General features: G+C 40.7%; 3 protein-coding genes across 6 annotated transcripts in view; 2 read left to right on the forward strand and 1 right to left on the reverse strand.

Annotated features, from left to right (window-relative positions):
* gabarapl2 (GABA(A) receptor-associated protein like 2) overlaps positions 1-4,784 on the reverse strand; it is a 37,076-nt gene extending 32,292 nt beyond the window's left edge. Inside the window, exon 1 of one of the 2 annotated variants that reach the window (XM_042110646.1) lies at positions 4,634-4,784. In XM_042110646.1, coding sequence (XP_041966580.1) covers positions 4,634-4,700 — 67 coding nt within the window. In that variant the 5' untranslated portion in view covers positions 4,701-4,784. Of the gene's footprint in view, positions 1-2,389; positions 2,598-4,633 lie in introns of those variants that run through there. The other variant, XM_042110647.1, reaches the window with a different exon arrangement.
* tmem231 (transmembrane protein 231) lies at positions 4,069-15,128 on the forward strand. Of its 2 annotated transcripts, none has more exons than XM_042110645.1 (7): positions 4,069-4,671; positions 4,802-4,968; positions 5,133-5,261; positions 5,362-5,505; positions 5,920-6,001; positions 9,296-9,417; positions 15,111-15,128. In XM_042110645.1, the coding sequence occupies exons 1-7, from the start codon at positions 4,533-4,535 to the stop codon at positions 15,111-15,113; spliced, it is 786 nt and encodes a 261-aa protein (XP_041966579.1). In that variant the 5' UTR covers positions 4,069-4,532; the 3' UTR covers positions 15,114-15,128. The 2 variants fall into 2 exon arrangements, with proteins under 2 accessions (XP_041966579.1, XP_041966578.1); XM_042110644.1 differs by lacking the exon at positions 15,111-15,128 and adding an exon at positions 13,379-13,733 and having other exon boundaries at positions 4,106-4,671; positions 9,296-9,401.
* A 1,098-nt stretch (positions 15,129-16,226) lies between these two features.
* Positions 16,227-19,698, forward strand: chst6 (carbohydrate sulfotransferase 6). 2 transcript variants are annotated; one of them, XM_042110479.1, is made up of 2 exons: positions 16,227-16,412; positions 18,243-19,698. In XM_042110479.1, exon 2 carries the CDS (start codon positions 18,265-18,267, stop codon positions 19,462-19,464), a length of 1,200 nt encoding a protein of 399 aa, XP_041966413.1. In that variant the 5' UTR covers positions 16,227-16,412; positions 18,243-18,264; the 3' UTR covers positions 19,465-19,698. The 2 variants fall into 2 exon arrangements, with proteins under 2 accessions (XP_041966413.1, XP_041966412.1); XM_042110478.1 differs by having other exon boundaries at positions 18,247-19,698.
* Positions 19,699-24,225: the final 4,527 nt, after the last annotated feature.

A 24,225-nucleotide genomic window follows, 5' to 3' on the forward strand; every position in this document is an offset into this window, starting at 1 on the left:
GGGGGTGTCGATTTTGTTCGGCCTCTTTTTTTTGTCAAAGTTCACAAGCCCACAGCACAATAACTAAACCATGTAGGAGGCTCAAATTTTGCTTGCTGGTACATAAATAAGAATAGTATGTAGCAAAATCGTCACGCTTGGTCTGGATGATCCTGCATGGTCATAGTTGTCCCTCAAAGTTGATCAAAATTTTATTGGAGTTTTTGGCTGGGCTCTGTTTAGGCCTTCAGAAGACATATTTGTACTCAACATAGGCTCTTGATTTATTTTCCTTACTGAGATAAGTAGAAACACTCTCACAAAAAGCAATGAACAGAAAATAAATCTCTTCAGGGTCTGAACAGCAGACCTCACAAGTCTGAAAAATCATTTTGGTTATCATTTTCAGAGCGCCCAAACACCTTGTGGGAATATACAAATATTTTTTTAATATGTTTTTCTTTATTCTCCATGATCCCTTCTTTTTAAAAACACCAATTTGACTTGTCTTATGAAAATCTTTCTTTTTTATTTTCCACCCTGAACATGGGCAAAATGCCCCATTGACATCAATATGTTTTGTGTAGAGTTACCACAGTGCCACCTGTGGTTGTATAGAGTAACCTGTGGTAGCTCTATACAAAACATATTGATCTCAATGGTGCATTTTGCCCATGTTCAGGGTGGAAAGTGAAAAAGAAAGATTTGCATCAGACAAGTCAAATTGGTGTTTTTAAAAAGAAAGGCTCATAGAGAATAAAGAAAAAAATAATTTAAAAAAATCTTTGCATATTCCCACAAGGTGTTTGGGTGCTCTGAAAATGAGAACCAAAATGATTTTTCAGACTTGTGAGGTTTGCTGTTCAGACCCTGAAGGAATTTATTTTCTGTTCATTGCTTTTTGTGAGAGTGTTTCTACTTATCTCAGTAAGGAAAATAAATCAAGAGTCTATGTTGAGTACAAATATGTCTTCTGAAGGCCTAAACAGAGCCCAGCCAAAAACTCCAATAAAACTTGTATCAACTTTGAGGGACAGCTATGACCATGCAAGATTATCCAGACCAAACATGACGATTTTGCTACATACTATTCTTATTTATGTACCAGCATGCAAAATTTGAGCCTCCTACATGGTTTAGTTCTTGCGCTGTGGGCTTGTGAACTTTGACAAAAAAAAGAGGCCGACCAAAATCGACACCCCCCTCCCCCTGTAAAACTGGCCGTATCTTGGAAAGTATGGATCTTACCTAAGAGTAATTTTACAGTGTGTCTCCTGGGTAACAAGGGTAGACCTGGTAATTTTTTCAGAATTTTTTGAGACCTAAGTGCGTGGGCCCTGGTTCAATTGACGTGGAATGACCCAACACAGTTTCAAAAGTTATCCTTAAACACTGAAAGTCATATACCCATGCCTTGTTAATTACATTTCTGCTGAGAAAATCCTCACTGACTTCCAAAATGACATAAGCTAAGTCTTTGTCGTCGTGCTACAAACATGGGATGGGCCTTGATGCAGAACCAACACACTTTCCCTAAAAGGCCAATAATTTTGCCATTATCAACATTATGAGATCAATAAGGGCCTGGGATAATGTCCCCCACTGCAATATGCATTTAAAATATATGAGAGGGCCCAACAGCCGTGTACACAGAACGATGCAATAAGCTTTGCTTACTTGATAGATTTTATGACTGTTTCTGACGTTGTATCCTAGCTGGGGGAGGGGCAGAATTGAGAATGGCTATCTTTGTTACTGTTATAGGCGAAGATGGTTGAGGATACCCATGACTTAAGTCTATTTTACCGTATGATAAGGTATAGGCTACTTATTCACAAGGGAGTGCCTCAGGTAGTTGATACCTAGCTTGTAACCTAGGCTACTATGATGTTGGACTCAACTGTTTATGCCAGGGAAAACCTGAAAAAATGACATGGTTACAGGAAGAGAGGGGATAAATGTGTCCGTCGACATCCGTATTTCTGTAATACAGGGGGCACTGCTAAACGACAGTTTATTGTCACCGATGTCGTTTGCTAATGTTTGCTAACCTACCCTGGGCTAGACACAACCAGAGACACAACCAACTCAAACATTACATAGTGCTGTCCAACATGTAGCCTACATTGTAAATATCAACCCTTAGTATGATTAGAAGCTAACGTTAACGATGTCAAAGGTTCGAATTGAGTGATTGTTATAGCAAAACTAAATGTATTTTTGTTAAATCTAAAACGTAGGTGGGCGAATGTTTTGACAGGAAACCGCAGTAAGCTACACTGCTGCTGAACTACACTTAGCAGCTAACGTTAGCTAAATAACCAGGGTAAGTAGTAGCAAGCTAGGAGCCATAGCCAGCAGTTTGACAGTAGTGCAAAATCTGTGACATAACCATTAAATTTCTTTTTACCCAAGGAATGGTCCTCTTTGAACATCCATTTCATTTTTGCAGACTGCTGGCTCCGTCAGCGAAATTGCAAAAATATCGTGCACTAAGCACAGGAACGAACTGTTGTCGATGTGATCTAGTATAACACAGTACAATGAAAATAAAACTGAAACGTCAACAATGTAGTTCCCAAGCTTGCTACCAGTCTGGTCCAGCCCAAAGATGACGTCAATCCTTTGACATTTGGGGATGCACAGTGTTGGTATATCACATCATATCGAAGAAAACGTTCTGTTCTACAGATCTTATTTGACCGGGTCCGTGTAACGCTTTGCAGTGCTTTGTTCTATTTGTTCCATCCATCTGGTCCAAATAAAAAATGTGTTCGATAATCCAATTTTCAATTTGTTTTAACTGGTCAGCAAATAGATAATTGCTGCTATTTTCTAAATGTGTCATTAGTCACGCAAGATAAAGAAAACAGAAACTGGATTGGAAACAAAAGTAAAATTAAGTTAATATTGGATTTTGGCCCCTTTTTTTACTGTTTTTGTTGGGCTGAACCACGCGTAGGGGTGGGTGACCTGATAGATATTGGCGCGCGATGTTGGTGATCACATTTTATCAGCGGATGTAGAGCATAGACTGTAAAAAATAGATGTAGAGATGGAGGGCTATCAAACACAGTTCCGCTTGCATCAAGGTGCCAAGCGATTGATAATGTCAGCTCGAGATCAGAACTTCAGATGCAGAGGGAGACATTGCTGCGTCCTGACACTTATGAGTAGGCCTACGCGAGCCCCAGTAGCCTACAGGCCAATGTAGGCTATTTGCTGTTGAAATTAATAAATGGATAAACGGATAAATTAGGCTCACCGTTGTGTCTTCGTTTAGCCTAATGAAACCTAGTCTAGCGTAAAGCGTTAAATAAGCAAAAATACCATGTCAAACAGTGCTCGGGGTAGCCTGTATAGTCCGGTATAGCCAAGACTGACGTCGATGGCAAAGCATTCTGCTTTGGGGAATTATTTGCTATGGCCATGGTATTCAAATATAGGCTACTGTAGATATGTTCAACATAGGCTTATGTTTAACGTGCCTTCTCCCAAAAAGTTTGTCATTCATCTCTAAAGTAATGAGTCAAAATCACAAACAACTTCAGGCGGCGCTCCCTTCCACCATCTAGCCTGGCCCAGCTAGATGCTGTTCTCCCCCCGGCCTGGCCCAGCTAGATGGTGTTCTCCCCCCGGTGTTCGTGGTTCAGTCCAACCACAAGGGCAAAAAAGGAAAATTAGAAAATTGACGCATCATTTCAATTTTTAACTTCTGAACAGAAAACCGTAACTGTGCTCAATTGAAAATCAAAATAAGCAACAATAACCCATTTACTGTGCCGTCCTAAAGAATGGATAACGGATTTTTAAGCCTATTTTTATATTTTTTCATGTGAATTCTGCAAATAGAACATAGCACTGCAAAGCGTTACACGGACCGTATTACATCCCTCTATATGATTTACATTAGCGCAGTGTAGTGTAGTCTAAATACTGAAATAATGTTGTTGTTGTTTTCAGCCAAGTGCTCATACTGGTATAATGATAATGTTACACACCTCAAATTACGGCTCAAACCGAAATGGTAAATCGTGGAATTAAAGATCCAGTGTCAAACCATTTTCAAATAATTTCACATAGCTGATATTTATTGGAATGTAAATGTGACGCTGCCCACCCGTGGGAGTGGAGAGCTTGTTTCTATGGATAATCGCAGCCATGGTAACGTTAAGACGCCTATCTACAGGAAGTAGGGGATAAACGCGGCGACGTCTAGACAGAACGTTAACTTTAGCTTTTGCTAGTAAACTAAGGAATATTCTTGTTTCTTAATGGCAACTTCAAAACTTTTCACTTAGCGAACCTGTCAGGAAATGGTAGAAAACATCACTAACTTTAGTCTAGATTGATTGTGTTAGGTCTTGAGCCAGCGTTAGTCGTAGCATCCACACAGCATAGAACAGTTAGATTCTAGTTAGCTAACGTTACATGGCACTAGCCAGTTAGCTAAAGTTGTTTGTCAGTCTGGCTAGCTTTACAAGACTGCTGCCTTTGTTATAAAACGTTGCATTTGCATCTTTGAAATAAAAGTTTTACTTAATTTTGTAGCCATGGGCTTCTATGAAGTATACTCTCACCCGGCGTTAATTCGATACAAAACTAGCGTATGCACAAAAGCCACGTTGTTTGCTATAGCTGTTCTGTGTCTTACCTACATTTCTCCTCTCCTGGTGGCCTACAGAAGTCAAGGTAAAATCATTAGTCGAATAAGATATCATTGCCCTCCTTTATCATGAAGTTGTTTTTAGGTAGACCATCGTTAGTCATAAGATCATTTGAATCTGAGTGAAGTCACCATCTAACTGGACATTCTGTGCAGGATTCTGGTTGAAGCGCAGTACGTACGAAGAGCAACCTGTTATCAGATTTCAGTATCAGATGCTTCTGGTAACTGCAACCAGTACAAAGGGCGACTACGTTGCTTGGAGCACATATGCACATTTAAATAATTTATTAGGAAGCAACCTGCGAATCCCCATGGTTTCGGTAAGCGCCTACTTGCTCCATCTTGTTTAGTGATTCATACAAAAAACTGTTCTGACCACTATGTAGCACCTTGCAGCTGTCATTGTTTGTGCTTCAACAAGGGGACTTTGGAAACTCAGTTCATGTGAGAGTCTATGATTCATGTATTTCTGTTCAAATTGTAGGCTAGAGAGGAGGATCAGAATCAAGATGGGAAGTTAGACCAGTTGAATCTCCATCTGGAGCTTCCTCTCTCACCTGAGGAGCAGATCTACAGCATCCAGCTGCTTCTCACCTTCTCCTACCAGCTCTTTGTATGACCACTTTGTGCACCCACACTTGTCCAGCATTCTGTTTCATTATATCCATTGAAGTACTTGTGTCAATCCCCCTATCCCTCTTTCCTTTTTGTAGAGAATGTCCACTGTTGTCATGCAGACACTGGCATATGTGCAGCACTCCTCCCCTGTTCCAGGATCTGAGCTCTTTGTCAGTGGAGATCTGCGCTTGGAGCAGCGAATTCCGCTCCCTCACCGTGGCCTCCACACGACTTACAATGTGAGCTCTCAGAATGCAGACACACCCAACTGACCGTGTCCCTCAGATAGCACATGGGTGGCATTGTGAAGTCACAACCATGCCTGGCATCCTTGAATGAGCTTTCTTGAGTTTTGTCTGTTTTGAGTTAGAACAGAAAGTCACTTTCCTCCTCTCTTATTAGCCATCTCTGCTGCACAGCCTCACTTACTGTCTGTGTTGTAGGTAACTTCATTCAGTATTTCAGTTCCTTTGCTCTGTTAAGGTTTGCTGCTGGCATGGTTTGTGTTGAAAACAACATAGGTTAGCTTGTGTCATGTTCATCATATCCTGTGAACTTAGATGTCTTATTTCTCATGCATGCATGTGAGGCCCTTAACTAGCATTATAAACCATCTTTTCCTCTGTATGAACAGAAACTTTTTTTTGCCCTAGACATCAGTCATTGATGGCAGTAGTCCCTTTGCTAGCAGCTATGATTTGGTCAAAATCATTGGGGCATACCAGAAAAGAAACTGTAAGTACATTTTTGTCAGATTTTTTTTCATATTGTGCGATAATCTGAAACATGAATCACACTTTGATGTATACCATTTAAAATATATATATACAGTATATATGCTTTTTTCAGTTGGCATTGCTTAGGGATGAATGATATGAACAAAATCTATGTATTGTTATAGGAATAAGTCTAGATAATAAGAAACAAATTAAAAAATAAAAGTTTTATTTTTTAATTTAGAAACTTGGAACTTGGTGTGGAACATTTGCATGTTTCAAAACATTAGAAATATTATCAGTTTCTTGCAAGATGCTCAGTACAACTAGCCATGGACAACTAGCCATTTCTGATCTGAATGGCAAATCAAGAAATATTGACTAATAGTCATCGGCTTGCTTTCACCAAAAATGTTTTTATTGTCTTCATGCAGTTACTGACACATTAGCAAAATATAATTTGTCTCCACAATTACATTTCCAGTGCAAAATTACTAGATTTTAATGTTAAAGACAATACATACAGGGCATAACCCCTTCCATATATTGTTTTTTTTTTTTTTTTTACAAATAAATCATTCAATGCCATGCATGAATTTGAACTTATGTGCTCATTTTTATGCAGAGCATTGTGGCATCTTGAAACACCATGCTTAGGTTAAGTTCACGTGTAACCTGCAAACTGTACAAAATGACCAGATTCCGTTGTCAGTTCAACTCGTAATCAGATTTACTTTTATCCAAAGCATAAGCAAATAATAGGAACAATAGGAATAATGAAGTTACAGTAGCTGTAGGATATTGTTAATGCAGCAATAGAAGAATAGACCTTGTGTGTGTGTGTGTGTGTGTGTGTTTGTGTTCGCTTGTAAGTGTGTATGTGGGGGTAATGGGGTTTGTGTGTGTGTGCCTGCTTGCCTGCATGTGTGTGTGTTTTAATGTGTGTGTGCGGGTGTGTTTTATCAAAATACAATTTCTAGTTCATTTCATGCTAGTTCATTTCATGCTAGATGAACTAGATTGTTCAAAACATTTCTCAGGCAGAGTTAGCAGTCAGTTAGAAATCTCAGAGAGCTTTATTCACGGTACCGGAGACCTACCCTGTCACTAACAAGCGCAGTCTAAAGATACAGAGAAAAGGCGCACTTCTTCTAGGACTTGTCAAAGCTTACATCTCACCTTTGTGGCATGTCAAATATTTACTGACCGCATCACCCAACCTCGTCCAACATTGTACACAAGGATGTGTCCATTAACAACCAACATCAGTGACATTTACCCAAACTTTGACCTAACAAACATGAAGGCGCCAACCTCCTTGGTGAAGATGGCAGCTCCATCTCAGGGCCCCCTCTATCTTAACAAACCAGCACGTAGGCCCAATCACTTTGAGAAACGATGTTGCAAATGCTAAACATCTCATCATCCCAATTTCTGTAACACACATATATGGTTTTCTTGCACACAGATATGAAAGGTTAAAATGTCCTCCTACAGAGTGGAACAAAAATAAGTACAACCCCAAAACGGAAAAAGTTGGGACATTGTGTAAAACGTGAATAAAAACAGAATGTAATAATCTGCAAATCTCGTAAACTCATATTTAGTTGCAAAAAGGACACAGACAACATATCAAATGTTGAAAATGACAAATTTGACTTTTGTGGAAAATATATGCTAATTTCGAATTTGATACCAGCAACATGTTTCAAAAAAAGTTGGGACTGGGTAATAAAATGCTGGAAAAGTTGTGAAATGATAAAGAAAAAAAAGGGAAGAATGTTTCGCAACTAATTAGGGTAAGTGGCAACACGATTGGGTATGAAAAAGAGCACCCCAGAGAGACAGGGACTCTTAGAAGTAAAGATGTAGGGGTATTTATCACTCTGTGTAAACTTATGTGCACAAATGATGAAACAATGACATTTTAATGCTTCTTAACATGAAATTGTGAAGTATTTGGGGAGTTAATCATCTACAGGACATAATAGTATTAAAACATTCAGAGAATCCAGAGAAGTCTTTGCAAACAAAGGAAAGAGCTAAAAAACACATTGGATGGCCGTGGTCTTTTGGACCTCCGATGGCATTGCATCAATACCAGACCTGTTTCCAGACCTGTCATTGTATGGGCTCAGGAAAACCTCTGATAACCATTGTCTATGTGCACAGTTTAATATCAATTCAAAAACTGCAGCCAACATTGTAACAGCTAAAATTGTATTGAGACATGATACAGAAAATACCACCCTCTTATCTGGGCCTGAGCTTGTTTAAAATTGACTGAGGTAACGTGAAAAAAGGTCCTGTGGTTAGACCAATCAAAGTTTGCCATTCTTTTTGGAAATCATAGACTCATCTGGGCTTAAGAGGAGAGGGCCTATCCAAGTATCCAACCTATCCAACTTGTTTTAGTGCTCAGTTCGAAACCCAACATCTATGACGGTGTGGAGGAGCCTAAGTGCCTACAGCATGGGCATCTTGCACATTTGGCAAAGCACAATCAATTCTGAATGATGTATACGGGTTTTGAGCAACATATACTGCCATCCAGGCAATGTCTTTTCCAGGGACGACCTTGAATATTTCAGGAAAGCAATGCCAAAATGAATTCTGCACATATTTAAATAGTATTTCTCCATAGAGGAAGAGTCCAGGTGCTAAGATGGCCTGTCTGCCGTCCAAATTTGTCAAATTAGGTGCATAATGGAATGAAAAACATGACTAAGAATACCCCATACTGTTGAGCAACTGAAATCCTATATTTGGGATTAATGGGACAAAAATTCAGAATTTTGTTAAATGAAGAGGTGAAGCAGCACAGTGGTAAACATGCTCCCGTCCCAACTTTTTTTGAAACATGTTGCTGGATTAAATTCAAAATTAACATATATTTCCATAGTCCAAATTTTCATTTTCAACATTTGATATGTTGTCTATGTCCATTTTTATTATCAAATTCTGTTTTTATTTGCATTTTACACAACGTCCAAACTTTTTCTCAAATTGTGAGTTGATCGTATCGTTACATCCTTAATATTCAGTATGCTTAGATGATCGCTTAGTTACCTATCACCCTATTTTTAAAGCGGGCCTAGCAGTGGGCATGTAAATGGGCAACAGGTTTTATAGGAATAACATGTTTTGAATGGGCACTGCACTAGTTATCTTTAAATGCAGCTGTAGCCCCCCCCCCCCCCCACCCAATCTTCCTTCACTTGGACTTCATTTTTACACATCTGAGAGGTTTTCATTCACTCATCTTACACTTAACCTCATGTATTTCTCTCCTCATATCCTGTACTCTCTTTAGTGACCACTGTTTTCTCCTGCACAAGTCCAGTTTGGACAGTGGGTCGAGCTGCTGGAGCTCCCTTCAGGATTAGTGCAGAGGTGCGCTATCCTGTGGAGGTCATCAGATATCCTTTTATGGCAGTGAGTGACTTCAGAATGGACAGGGTTTATGTTGTGCAACAGTTTAAACCAAGGGGGGAGGGGCTGGAGGGCTGCAGTGTTCAGATGGTGTACGGAATAAAAACGCTTTAATAAATATGCTAGTTCATAATGGAACTTGCATGGTTTTTAACACATTCCATTATGAACTTCATCTTGGTGTTTTATGCCCCCAACGTTGTCTTCAAGGCAGCGCTGCCTGGAAGGCACTAGGGCAGGGGTATTCAATTAATCTTCAGCGAGGTCCAGTTACGGAAAATTTCCTCAAGCAAAGATCCGGAGCATCATAATGTTTAACGTGCGTGTTTAGGCTATGTATATACAGCGGGGAAAATAAGTATTGAACACGTCAAATTTTTTTCCAGTAAGGATGAATCCAATGAGGCTATTTGCATGAAATTTTCATCAGACATTAGTATTAACTCAGATAATCCACCCATATAAAAAAATCCAAACATTAAAGTCCATAAATTGAGTTATGTGTAATAAAGTAGAATGACGCAGGAAAAAAGTATTGAACACGCTTGCTGAAATTTCTTTCATTTCTTTTTATTTGAAATGACAGCTTCAAGGCATTTCCTGTATGACGAAACTAATCAGTCGCAGTATTCCGGTATGATTTTGGCCCATTTTTTTAAACAGATAGTCTTTTAATATTGAAGATTCTAGGGGTCCCTCTTGTAAATCCTAATCTTTAGTTAACTTCCTAAACTATTTAATTGGATTGAAGTCAGGGCCTTGATTTCCTTTCTCTGAGTTTCCTTTGCTGAATGCTTTGGATCATTGTCTTGCTGGAAGGTCTAGCCATGTCTCATCCTCATCATCCTGGTGAATGGCAAGGTTCTCCCGGAACAAAAGGGCTCCATTCATCATTCCTTCAACTGTAAGAAGTCCGCCAGTACCATGAGATGAAAAACACCATGATACCACCACCTGCAAACCTCACTGTTGGTATGGTATTTTTAGGGTGATGCACAGTGCCATTTCTCCTCCAAATATGGTGTGTAGTATGACATCCAAAAATTTAAATTTTGCTCTCGCCTGACCAGAATACATTCTATCAGTATTTCATAGGCTTGTCCAAATGTTGTGTAGCAAACTTTCAACGAGCTTCGACATGTTTTTCTTCAGTAATAGTCATGCGGGGTGAGTGTGCATAGAGGCCATGGCGGTGGAGTGCATTACCTATGATTTTCTCTGTAATAATTGTACCTGCTGCATCCAAGTCTTTCTGGAGCTTTCTCCAAGTGGTCCTTAGCTCTTGGCCTACTCTTCTGACAATCCTTCTGACTTCCTGGTTCGAAATCTTGCATGGAGATCCTGTGCATGGCCGGTTAATGATGCAGTGATGTTCCTTCCACTTGCAGATAATGGCTCCAATACTGCTTACTGTATTGAATGATTCTAAAGTTTTGAAATACATCTGTAACTAGTTCCATTGATAAGTTTTGCAACAATAAGGTTGCAAAGGTCTTGCGAGAGCTTTTTGCTTTAACCCATCATGAAATGTTTTTTGTGTGACACCTTGGTAACGAAAAACCTTTTTATAGTCCATCAGTATGTACTAAGCCAGCTTATATTAATTCGCACAGATAGGAGGGATAATTACTCTCTAACTACTTATAGATTCCAGCTTGTTCCTTGCCATTCCTTGCCTTTGTGTACTGCTTTTTCTTAGCGTGTTCAATACTTTTTTCCTGTGCCATTCCACTTTTTTACTCGTAACTCTACTTATGGATATTAATGTTTGGATTTTTTAATATGTGTGGATGGATTACCTAAGTTAATACTAATGTCTGGTGAAAATTTCATGCGAATAGCCTCACTGGAAGTATACTTACTGAAAAAAATGTTGACGTGTTCAATACTTATTTTCCCCGCTGTATGTATGTACAATATATATATATATATAATATTTGGATGGATGGATGGACCCGAGAGAGAGAGAGATAGATAGATACTTTATTGATCCCCAAGGGGAAATTCAAAAAAATAGAAGATTGTAGGCCTAGGCCTAATGTTTAATGTGAAATAAAATAAGTAGCCTAAAAGGCAACATTCGAAATGAGGAGAAATAAGGCAAGATAAGAGTAATTGGGGAGAAAAACTGAGTAGCCTTGGCTATTTTTATGATCTTAACGTGAACTTAAAATAAAATTTGAGCTGAGACAAGGATGGATATTCCACAGATGGTTCCTTGAACCCATTAATCAGCAAGTTTAATTTGATTTTTTTAGTTTTTTTTTATGTTGACCCGAAATCCTGGAAACCCAGGAACATCACGTTGTTCGGCAGTGAATGCATGTAGGCTTAACTAGATTGTGGTGGATCAATCATATTGCCTTCTTAAATCGTAAAATATTCTGTGGTCTCAGTTCACTGTTGAAACGGCCTAGCCTACCCTATGCTTGCTATAGAATATATAGAAGAGGTCCAGGGCAATTCCGCGCAAAACTGTCACATCCATATTTAGTTGGCGTTACGGACGGGACAGTTTTGCGTGGTAATGCCCCCCATATCGCTATATAAAGCTCTGTTCTCGCTGTCTTGCTTTCTCCTCTTTGAGCAATCGATGATTTGAAAATAACTTACTTATCGTTAACTTAGATATCCATCTGATTGTTTCTCGTCCCGTCTCCTCTCCTCGCTCGTTTCAGTCTCTTCCCCATAGTAGGCTACTTTACTCACTGACTCGACTTTATCAGAATTCACAGATTTCACTGGCTGAGTAGCAGCAAGCGAAATGATGGTTCCTGAAGGTCCTGAAGTAAATGCTGTTATCCTAACCAACGAAACATTTAGCGCAGCTTTGAAATCTTACGTGAAAATGTAAATTAGGCTATTATGGTCCAGGTCCGGATAGGATCACGTCACGGTCCGGACTCGGACCACGGTCCGCCATTTGGTGACCCCTGCACTAGGGTTAGGCATGGGTTAAGGTTAGGGTTAGGTTTAAAATTAGGTGCCTAAGTCAGTGGTGGCAGTGTTGCCTGGAAGACGACGTTGGAGGCATAAAACACCATTGAGCTTATGAACTAGCATATTTATTAAAGCGGTTTTATTCTTAAAGGAGAATTCCGGTGTGATATTGACCTAAAGTGTATTGAAACATGATACCGAGTGTGAACGTATGTCTCATAGCCCATCTCGGCTTGTCCCCTGCACTCCAAAATCTGGCGCTAGTTAGCCGATGCTACCAACAGCTTTTTCCATGGTGGTGCTTCGGCATCGGGCTAGCCATGCAAATAAATCACTGTTTTACACCATTTACGAGGCTCAATGTATCTCCACACTTCATTGGTAGACTACTGAAGGCCCTGACATTTAAAACGAGACATTGAGAACTTTGAAAAAGCACTGGTAGTTTACTTACAAGACGATGGTAGTTTACTTACAAGACGACAGTATCTTCACGAAGTTTAGCGTTTGCAGCCATCTTGAATTTAGTCACGATAAGTCGAGCGGCGAGAATCATGCATTTCCACTGAATTATTTTTGGAATCTGATCCCTTATCATACCTGGGAATCCGGAATTCTCCGGAATTCTCCTTTAAGAAGGAGAACGGGTTTTATGTTCTGTTTAACATTTTTTCAGTGCCTATGGTCGGGCTCTGTACTGAATAATGCTATTATTACTTCCTCATTTTTCATCAGAGACTTTCAGTTGAGTCCATCCTACATGCTATGACATTGTATAAGGATTATCTTGTCTTGATACTATCTTTTGCTTGCTGTTTTAAAAAAAAGTCTCAATACAACAGATGAAAGATGAAACCAGATTCTTGTGCCTTCTTGCAACCTGATAGACAGTTTTCTTTAAGTCATGTGATACTCCCAGCTGGGAGACTTTCTTTCTTTGTTGAGAAAGAAAGACGACAGCATGAAAGAATGAGTTATACGCTTAAACAGACTATTTGTATGTTCTTTAATTCTGAGCCCTTACTTACCGTCCAGGCTTCTGGGAGATGATTAAGTTTGCGTGGATCCAGTATGTCAGTGTGTTGCTTATCTTCCTGTGGGTCTTCCGCCGCATCCAAGACTTTGTCTTCCAGAACCAGGTGTTGCCCACTGTGCCTATTCTCCCGTTGAAACAGCACAGGGCCTGAAGATGGCTACATATTTTACAGTCCCGATCAAATGATTATGTGTTTGGGTGTGAGAGGACCATTCATTATCGAATAGGAGATCAGTGTGTTCAGCTTCAGTGAGAAATACTGTTATTCTAATCATATTTTTGTATATAGGTGTGTGTGTATAGGTGAGTTTTAATTTTGGTACATTAAATGTGTTTCTATAAATGTATCGTATTTTGGGTTGTTCTTTCTCATTACAAGGGTAGACCATATTGTCAAGTTGCTTGACCACAAATCCCTTCACTAGGAAGTAATTTCTTTATTAAGCATTTTTCAGAATTTTGTCTGCAAACATTTAGTTTGATCAGTCCTGCCCCCGCACGTTTTATGACTTTTCTTATGGGCTTTTACATGTACATGACCCTGAAAAAGGAAGAGGTATAAGATGGACCCTCTAGCTCCAGTCTCACACAATCACCAACACATGCAAGAGAAGACATCCTGTCTCAGCTGCTTTGCAAAGCAAGGTGGCCTGAAAATAAATCAGAGAAAATCGGAAGTGATGGCACTAAACGTCAAAGATCCACCACCAATCCTTGTGTACGGAGAAGCTCTAAAAACAACAAAGGAGTTCACCTACCTTGGCAATACTGTAAGATTTGATGGGGTGCACACAATGACATAAAAAACAATTTTTTTCAATAAAGCCAGGAATGCGTTCAGAATGTTGAAAAACATGGAAGTCACAGCAATATAGAACAAAGACAAAACTGAGGATATATCAGAGTTGTGTGCTATCCACCAAAAAGTCTATGAGATATCCAACAAAGATCTACTGACTAGATGCCAACAAGACAGCATGGATAGTGTTATAACAAAGAGGCGCTGGAACTGGATTGGACATGGTCTGAGAAGAGAGCAAGACCGCATCCCAAGAAAAGCCCTTCGCTGGACACCTGAAGGGAGAGGAAAGAAATGATGACCCAAGAACACCTGGCGGCGCACAGTAGAAGAGGAAATGAAACCTGACATGGGAAGGTGTCCAGAAAACAGCCCAGAATCGACCAGAGTGGAGAACCTTTGTTGCTGTTAAAGGAGAAATCCAGCTATTTTTCACATAGATCTCCATTTCTTAAGGTCACCAAGTACTGTTGGTACGAAAAAAAAAACTAAAACAATCGGTTTCACCTAGTTCGAGTTGCTGCAGCCAACAGTTAGAGCTTTCAGGCAGCTACAGAGCTACACTCTGGGGTCATGTTCATGAGACCTATGTTCATGCCCCCAGAGCTTTAGCTGCTGGCTGCAGCAACTCAACTGCCAATAGAAAATACCTGTTCATAGGTGTTGAATGTGGAATGTTGCCTTTATGTTTGAAATATGTACATAAAAAAACTATTAAAATGATTTTACCCTTTATTCACTTTTTGTAACACATTGTTATTTATTTGAACACAACTGTACAGTATTTGTAAATAGTACTTGTTGCTAATGTTTGGTATTGCAGAGTAGGCTGAATGTAGTTCATCACGTGTAAGTGACAAGTTAAAAGAGTTTTTGCTAAATGAATAAGTGTTAATGTAAAATGCATTTCTCTGCTTACAGTAGTTTGTTGGTCATGAGAAAGGAGCAGTCACAGATGCAGTGTTTGTTCCACTCTTCCTCTGAAGTCTTCCCACAATTAAAAGGTGGCAATCAGCCACACCAACCAAATGAATGCAGGCTCACAAAATACAAATGTTCTAAGCCCTGTCCCAAGACACAAGCGCACACTGTTCCTCTTTCTCCTCAACAGAATGACCTCATACAGCCTGGCAGCCAATTCTCTAAGTCCAGCTCACAGTCAGTTGTATCCACTGCAGTCCAGCCAAGTACTCTACCCCATGCAAAACCAAAAAGAAGGAGAGTGCAATAGATGAAATGTTAAGTGGCCATGGGTTCTCCACATCACCTCTCGGTGTGCATTGGTTCCACATGATGATTCCAGTTATGAGCAAACACAGGAAGTGAAATACAATGGACAGGATGTTTCAAAGTTTTCCTGTTACCATGGCCTGTTTTGTTACAGAACTATGTTGATCTGGTAATGAGTTGTTGCAAGCAAAAGCTATATGAAATTAACCAGTGTAATGTGAGATATGGGCACAGGTAATTTATTTCACTTTGACCCAAGAGTCATTTGTTGACTCTGGCTAACATATAAACTGCATTTTATAGTCCATAGCTATAGTTAGTTGACACTCACTTCAATGCATATTAATTGATGTGGCTTAACACTAGATATTTCTGAGCTTTTGTGGGGGTGCAACTCGATATGGGGGGGGGGGGTCACCCAATGGCTGGCCTTTATAATCTTTTCATAATAACGCACAGACATGTTTATGGAAACAGTTGTAGCCTATTTCAGTTTTCTACAATGTGGTGTCATATTTTATTTGTGATTTATCCCCCCAAAAAATGTCTCATTGATGATACCAGTTCATGTCAGTTTACATCTGACTCTTCCCCTGTCCTGTGAAAAATAAATGTGTAATTACAAATAGGCTAAAACATGCTGTTCATTATTTTTCTTTTTTTATCATCACACTAGTGCTAGAAACTCCAATCATTTGGATATCAGGCAATCTACAAAATAATCACGCATTAAAACATTGCCACGTGTGGTTCATTAAGCTACAGTTTTTTCTCTCTGCCAGCCACATTCCCCCCTCCCTTCACACTTGTAAGCAACGTCCCCCGCCCACTTCATTGTCAGTCGCTGCTTATGGCCACGTCTCAAAGCTATTCCTTATAAACTTTTGGAGGAGCTGAGCAATGAAAATGTATTTCTGAGCCGTGTTTCTACTGGTCCATACAACACTAGTTACTTTGTTTCCATTCTACGGACCCAAAAGGACGCGCAATAAGGTAAGTCATGGGTAGGCTACTTCACTGTTGCCATCGACCGTTAAGCGGACAGAGCTCGCTGAACTCGATATGCCTAGTTTAATGGTAATGTTAAAAATGAAAAACCCTCAACGTCAATGAAATGGATAGGGAATTGAAAGTCAATGGAAATTATTTAGAGGCGACATACAGACGACAGTGCCCTGGAAAAACGCGAAATGAACTATTGCCATTATTAACGTACCAACTTATGAAATGTGTGTCCTCTCCTTAAACGTGACCCCATAAATCACCATATTGAGGGTACAATCATAAAATCCAATACAAATTATTGATAAGCCTAATTAAACTAATTCTCTTTTTCCATTGCCTCTAGGTCAGTAGATCCTAGAGGTTGTTTTCAATATCCAGACAACACTTTGGGAAGCTTGAGTATGTATGGCCTATAGAGAATATTGTGAGGCAACATGATAATAGAAACATGGTTTTGCCTCTCTTAGAGTCCATAGCATTCACAGTCAGCAGTGACAGGAGATGGGGGCTTGGAGAATGTAGCAAGTGAAATGGGTATGTTTGAATTGGATGGAATCTGTTGAGTATTTGTTTACTTGAGACTGTGAGTACAAGGAGAGACCCTGATGAGTGGGCTATACACTCACGAGAGAGAAGTCTCGGAGAGTGGAAGTATTTCTTCGGTCTTAAAGTTTATGATAGACAAAAAAGTTAGGAGTTCTCATTGAAAGAGAGTGGGACACTGGGAGAGGAGGCAGTCCAACAGCCAAAAGCCTTTTTATTTATTTATTTTTTTCATGAAGAAATTAATAAGTCTGCACAGTATGCTGAAGGAATGGAAGAACACACTGTCCCCTCACTCAGAAACTCTTAAAGCAGTTCTTTTCCACTATGAAAGCACAAAGGCTTGTATGGGCTTGCCTCTTGTCTAATTAGAATGCACATTACCATATGCTTGATAAACTAACGTGGACAGGGATTGCCTAAATAGACCAGCTTCTTCTCACCATACATTATTAGTTGCCTGCTGTAAGGAGTAAACATGTAGTCCCCTTGAACAAACTGGACTGCCGACTGCCCTGGGAGAATTTGACACTGTTAGTGTTACCAGTCACATCTCTCTTCTTTCATAATACTGGCATGTGCCTTGGTGACTTGATTTTGTCAGTTTGGACATGGACACCTCTTTACAGTTTGAATGTTATTAATGTTGTTACGTCCGACAATACGTCCAACAGTTAAAAAAAAAAAAAAAAAAAAAAGTGAAAATGTTTTTCCTTATACACACATCCTCTATCAACCTCATAGAGAGAAGACACCAATTGGTTTGTGTCACTGCCATCTACAGGCCACAGGTCATTACAATAGGGACCATTGTGTGAATTTATCTTGTAATGTTGCTGGTCTTTGTGGACGATAGGAGCACAGACCAGGGCTCCCGAACAGTTTAAGTACATTGCGCTACTAAATTTCATGTATGAGAACCAGTGGGTTGTACAATGCTTCCTATAGAATGCTCTGCAGCTGTGTTTCTGAGGTACTGTAAATCAAGCGGCTCCATGGATGACTTGGCCATATGCAACAGTTCTATAGGGGAGGAGAGGGAATTCCAGCGCACATGTGCAAACTATTAGACTAAATGGCGTTTTTTTTTTTATTTTGCCTCTCTCTTGCATACATGCTCTCCCGTCCACCATTTTTGTCCTTCTCCGCTTTTTTTTGTCTCTGTGTTATTCATTGTTTTCTCTACTGACCTTGTTTCTCCCACATTTCCCTCCTCACTTCCTCCTCTCTCTCTCTCTCTCTCTCTCTCTCTCTCTCTCTCTCTCTCTCTGAAAGATAGAAAGGCAGTCCCACCACAATGCGTCCCAGACTTGCCCCACCAGCCCTGGTAACTCTGGTACTCCTGCAGCTGATCACCATGGTGGTGATGTTTGGCTGGTACCGCCACCAGTCCCCAACGAGCACCCCCTCGCCTCCAGCGCAGCGCAAGGTCCATGTGTTACTGCTGTCGTCGTGGCGATCCGGCTCGTCCTTCCTGGGCCAGGTGTTCAGCCAGCACCCGTCCGTCTTCTACCTAATGGAGCCGGCGTGGCACGTGTGGATGACGCTGGGGCGCGGGGCGCGGAGCTTGCGAATGGGCGTGCGCGACCTGCTGCACCAGGTGCTGCAGTGCGACCTGTCCGTCATGGATTCCTACATGCCGCCGGAGCGCAATGTGTCGAGGCTGTTCATGTGGAGCCACAGCCGGGCACTGTGCTCGCCACCAGCGTGCACGCTCACGCCGCGCAACGCTTTCAGCAACCAGACGGAGTGCCAGAAGCACTGCGACAGTCGGGGCCTGGCAAAGGCCGAGGAGGCGTGCCGCAGCTACTCGCATGTGGTGCTCAAGGAGGTGCGCCTGTTCGAGCTGGAGTCGCTCTACCCGCTGCTGCGCGACCCGTCACTCGACCTGCGCATCGTGCACCTGGTGCGGGACCCGCGGGCCGTGTGGCGCTCGCGCGACCAGTCGGCCAGCTCGTTCTACCGCGACAACGCGGTGGTGCTGGAGCAAGGTGATGGCAAGGGGCTCGAGGCGCAGTACCGTGTCATGCAGGAGGTGTGCCGCAGCCACGTACGCATGCACGAGACGGCGCTGCTCAAGCCGCCTGACTTCCTGCGCGGTCGCTACAAGATGGTGCGCTATGAGGATCTGGCGCGTGACACGCTCGCACAGGTGGAGGCCATCTACCGCTTCACGGGCTTGGAAATGACGCAACAGCTGCAGGACTGGATCTTCCGCATCACACATGGCAAAGGCAAGGGCACCAGAAAGGAGTCTTTCCAGATCACCTCGCGCAACGCTGAAGACGTGTCGCGTGCCTGGCGGACTACCGTGCCCTACGAGAAGGTGCGGCGCATCCAAGAGGTCTGCAAAGGCGCCATGTCCCTGCTGGGCTACCGTACGGTGGACAGCGAGAAGGAGCAGCGGCAGCTGGACCTTGATGTGCTATCACCACGGGAACCCTACAAGTTCAGTTGGCTGCCCTCCAAGACCACCAAGCGCTCCAGTAATGGCTAGCACACCATGCGCAAGATGGGTAGCCTCAAGAGCAGAACAGTTACTCAGACACTTTGCTTTGAGCACCAGGAGGCACAGACCACCATGGTCATCCCATATGAAAAGACTATACAACCTCATCATTGCAACAGTAGAGGCACACTATAATGTGTTGGCCCGCTCTTGTATGTGTTACATAATTTATTTGTTGTGGAGGAATGACTCGGGTGACAGCTGAATGAATGTTTGAAAGTATTTACAATTTTTTCTGATTGCTTAAGCACATTTTATTGGCTGTTTTTGCAAAGCTCTACACACAAATAGGAGAACCTTATACTAATTCAGCAAAACATTGTAGTTCTCTTGCAAAAGCTAACACACCTTGCTTAACTCTTCACACCTTCGTAAAAATTGTGTTTTCGTATCAAACAGTAAAAACAAGCCATCACAATAATAAGCACACAATGTGCCAACTACACACTAATGGTATGAATAAAAAACACATCTGGCTTTTGCTTTCTCTGTGCACTAGGTAGGCTATGTCAGTTTGAGGTCATACTTTTGTTCTCAGTGATGTTCTCTTCCCCCTCCTCGTACTCTCCTTGTCCTCTTCCTCTAACTTCACCTCCTTGTCCTTTTCGTCCTCTCCCTCTCGCTTCTTCACCTCCGTGTCCTCCTCCTCTTCCTCCTACTTCTTCACCTCCATGTCCTCTTCCTAGGTCCTCCTCCTCCTCTAATGCTCACTCTTCTTACTCTTCCTGCTCCCTCCATTGTGCTCCACACGGACAGCCTACCTGTGGCTTATTTACACTGCTTAGGCTGATTGCAAAGTGAACTAATTATCTAAAACAGTTTTCAAGATGTGACAGTGTGCCAGACAGTTGGCAAAATAGTGCAAATAATAGTCATACATGTGTATAGTTTTGCTAGGAGTGTGTTGATCATTTGGAAATTGAGTGTAAGCAGTGAGTTGTGTTTACAGTTCTGCAAAAAGAGAGCTGTGCAGTGGATTGTACCTACAGTTTTGCAAAGTGTGTGTTACAAAATTGCAAACTGAGTGCAAAGTAGTGTTTGTGCTTTTAGTTTTTCAAATTCAGTAAGTGGTTTTGCTATACAAATTAATAGTTTTAGAAATTGTGCTATAAGAATCACGGTTAGCGTTTAAGCATTCATAAAAAAAACTGTAAAAGGGACTGTGGTGGCCCCCTGCTGGCAGAGGGCAAGTGTTGAAGGGGAAACACTAAAAGGCAATTTTATGTTTTTTTTTTTACCAAATACGTTTGTCTCCCACTTGTTTACAAAGCCGATCAGATTTAGGAACCTGTCTTTTGAAAGACCCTTCAGTAGCCTCGTTTACATGGATACTTTTAATCTGATTAGAAACAGAATAATGGCTCAATCGGAATAAAAATGCCTCATGTAAACACCTCAACTGATCGGATTCAGCCCGATCTGACTAAATTTCCCATCGGATCGAGAGAGGTGCTGTAATCCGTTCTGATAATCCGATGGATAGAAAAAAACACATTTAATCTGATTGCTGGAGTACAACAATCTTTTTTTATATAAATTTCCACAAAGGTGGTACCTGTGTGGTAATTATGCACAGTGACGTAAACGAGTTTACATGCCGGCAATACAACAATAAGCTTCTAAATGATTAAATGCTTGTTCCATGTAAACACAGATGAAATGTCAATCGGTTTATTTAGTGTTCATGTAAACAGTTCGGTTGAAATCTTTAATCAAATTAATTTCGATCTGATTGAAAAGAAAAAAACAACCATGTAAATGCAGCTATTGTCTTCTATGTTGATAAAACAACAACATGCAAGAGACAATGATACTACAGTTCACTAAGCAGAGATATAATGCTACTACTGCATTATATCATTTCAGATATTCTAAAAAGTTGCAGGCAATAATCCTCTAAAAAAAACTGCAAGGCTTCGGGTAACCTATTCACTACAACTGCAAAAAACAGTTTTCCAAAATATTTGCTATACAAAAAGGGTAATAATATTCTTTCAGAGACCATTAGGTGCATCAAAAAACTTGATTGAGAAATTAATAATGTATGAGTTTCTAAAAAACACCCATTCATGTGTATGTGGAAAAACATCAGGTCTGCTTTAAGCTTTCCCTGAACAGAACTGACCTGATAAACTATTGGTGTTTGATATTCTAGTTTGTGCTATTATCATTTCTCTGATACCAAATTACTCTCTATTCATTGTATGTAAAAAAAAAATATAAGAGGCTGGAATTTTAGACTCAGTATCTGATACAAATTTGATTCAGAAACTGACTGGCAATTTAATTTCTTAGGTCTGTACTCGGGTCAGTTACAGACTCTCCTCTAACAAGCAATGAGAACCATCTGTTTCCACCATAATTCAGCTTTGCAAAGCTGGCTATGTCACAAGCTTTCTAGATGTAACATGGGAATTAAGGGATGGTATAAGCTTTGAAGCCTTAGTAGAGAACATATCCAATTCTGGCCTCTGCAGCTATCGTGGCTCACTTTCCTAAGAAAACCAGCAACCTGAATACTCCACACTCTCTGAACATGTCTGACGAGTAGACATTAATGTTTTTAAGTGTGTGTGTCATTGTTTTTGGTGTATTCAAAAATGGTTAAATGATTATGATCAGGGTATAGGGATGTAATGATTCTACATTAAGCAGTGTGTATGTTTGTATGTATTAGGAAAAGGTTTATAAATGTTTTATTATTTTAATTAAGTTTTTTGAGGTGGGAGAGTAAAGAGGGGTTGATTCACATTTACCATAATGGGGGGTTGTTGGTGTATTTATTTTCTTTGGCCTAGTCCTTCTCCTGCTCCATTGTTTGGTTCTGTGGTGTGTTTGGGTGGGGGACTGAAGATGTCTTAGCAAGGAGTGGCGGGGACAAATTGGTTCGTGGGGTTCGTCAGTCATACTGATTTACAGTCTGGGCTGGTGTGTGTCAGGACAACCATCTCTCCCCAGAGAGACAGGGTGAAGAGGCCGCTAAAGCTGCTCTGTGATGGCAGAATGCTGACAAACCACAGCTCTGGTGGACTACAGGCCTGTGTAAGAGTACACTCAAGAGTGTGTGAAGTCCAGTGACGGGGTATGACGAGGTACTGAGTCCTAACTTCAACGCACAGTTGTGAAGACTGAACAGCAAAATTCTGTCAGGCAAAACTCTGTCAAAGTTTCTGCCTGAAGGCACTGTGCCACAGGATTATCCAAAATTATCCAACAGCAGTGTTTTTTTTGCATGTTTGAAAAAATATAATGTCCGCAACACTGCTTTTGACTCCCATATATTTATTGCACAACAGGCAACGTTTCGACCCTGCTGGGTCTTTTTGCCTGAAGAAGACCCAGCAGGGTCGAAACGTTGCCTGTTGTGCATTAAATATATAGGAGTCAAAAGCAGCGTTGCGGACATTATATTTTTTCAATTGAGTAAGTTTTTCTTTTGTCCTGCACCTATCAGAAGGTAGGATGTGCACACAATAACTGTTTGCTGTTTTTGCATGTTTGTCATGAGAATGCTTCCATTATGTGCACTTTCATGTGAATGAATGGTAGGAAAGGTGGAGTAAGATGCTGAAGGCAGCCTTTGAAAGAAGCTGGTACATGTGTATGTAGTATTTGAACTATGTGGACCGCCAATTCGTTTGGCACATTCGGTCAGTACTGTGCCTGAAGAACACCTCCATCAAACTAAAAGTGACACTGTGAATACAGTATCTTCACTGTGAGAATTTAATACGGACATGTAAGCCATGAAAAGACAGATGTTAGTACATAATCAACCACTTATTGATGTCTCGTGTCCATGCTTTTGATCAGTGTTGAGATGGCAAAAAAACTTTTGTTTGTAACTAAGGACAGTGTATTATTAGCTTGTATTAGATATTAATCAAGCCCAAACCCTTTCTAATTAATCACGTTGATTCTGGTACAGATCTCTTTATTTTCTAAGTTTACAGATGATTTTTATGACTTAATTCCAATAAATACTTTACCTGTGATTTTATTTGCTTGGCCTGTCTTTATTTAGAACTCTCTGTTATTAGTGTGTTTTTATAAGTGGGGCAGTTAATCACAATAATGGATCACTGTGATAAAACCATCAAATTTAGTAGAAAAACTCTTTGGAATTGTAGGTGCCACGGCAGCCATTTTTAAAAAGGGCCGACAAATATGGGTTTTGTTAGGTGAAAAGCAGAAACTAACAGTTACATATTTTACCATAAATCTATGTTGTAAAGACAATGTCATTTTTAAAGGAACGTTATTAACCATTCTTCTATAACATTCTAACCGGTTAATATTTAGAGGAGAGGCCTTGGAACACTGGAACAGGAACGAAAACATAATGTTTTTGCTCAGAACGAACCAAAATGAAAATCATTCTGTTGTCAGTCCCTGCTTTTATCCAAAGCGACTGACAGAGCATGCAATGAACCACATTATAATTAATAGGCCAAAATCATATGTGTGTTTTTTACAATATATGTGGCTGAGTGAGGTTCCTAATTCAAGTCCAGTAGCCCAGCGGTCCCCAACCACCGGGCCGCAGGACATTCCTAACCGGGCCGTAGCCTACGACATGAGTTTAAAAAAAATGCATGCGAACTAAACTAAATTTAATTCGCAATAATGTCACGTTTTTACTTGGCATAGGTCTATATGCAGTTGTTTGATTGCACGCATGTTTGCATTTTGCAAGGTCTATTTTCTTACGTCTGTCTGTCCCGCCTTCAACACTTTTACATATTGCCT

The sequence above is a fragment of the Alosa sapidissima genome, chromosome 11, assembly GCF_018492685.1.
Source record: "Alosa sapidissima isolate fAloSap1 chromosome 11, fAloSap1.pri, whole genome shotgun sequence".
In the NCBI taxonomy this organism is placed as follows: domain Eukaryota; kingdom Metazoa; phylum Chordata; class Actinopteri; order Clupeiformes; family Clupeidae; genus Alosa; species Alosa sapidissima.

Coding starts and splice junctions, on each gene's coding strand:
- tmem231 (XM_042110644.1), top strand. CDS start 4,533: ATGGGCTTCTATGAAGTATACTCTCACCCGGCGTTAATTCGATACAAA. Junction 4,969..5,132: donor TGCGAATCCCCATGGTTTCG/GTAAGCGCCTAC, acceptor TTCAAATTGTAG/GCTAGAGAGGAGGATCAGAA. Junction 6,002..9,295: donor GGCATACCAGAAAAGAAACT/GTAAGTACATTT, acceptor TACTCTCTTTAG/TGACCACTGTTTTCTCCTGC.
- chst6 (XM_042110479.1), top strand. CDS start 18,265: ATGCGTCCCAGACTTGCCCCACCAGCCCTGGTAACTCTGGTACTCCTG.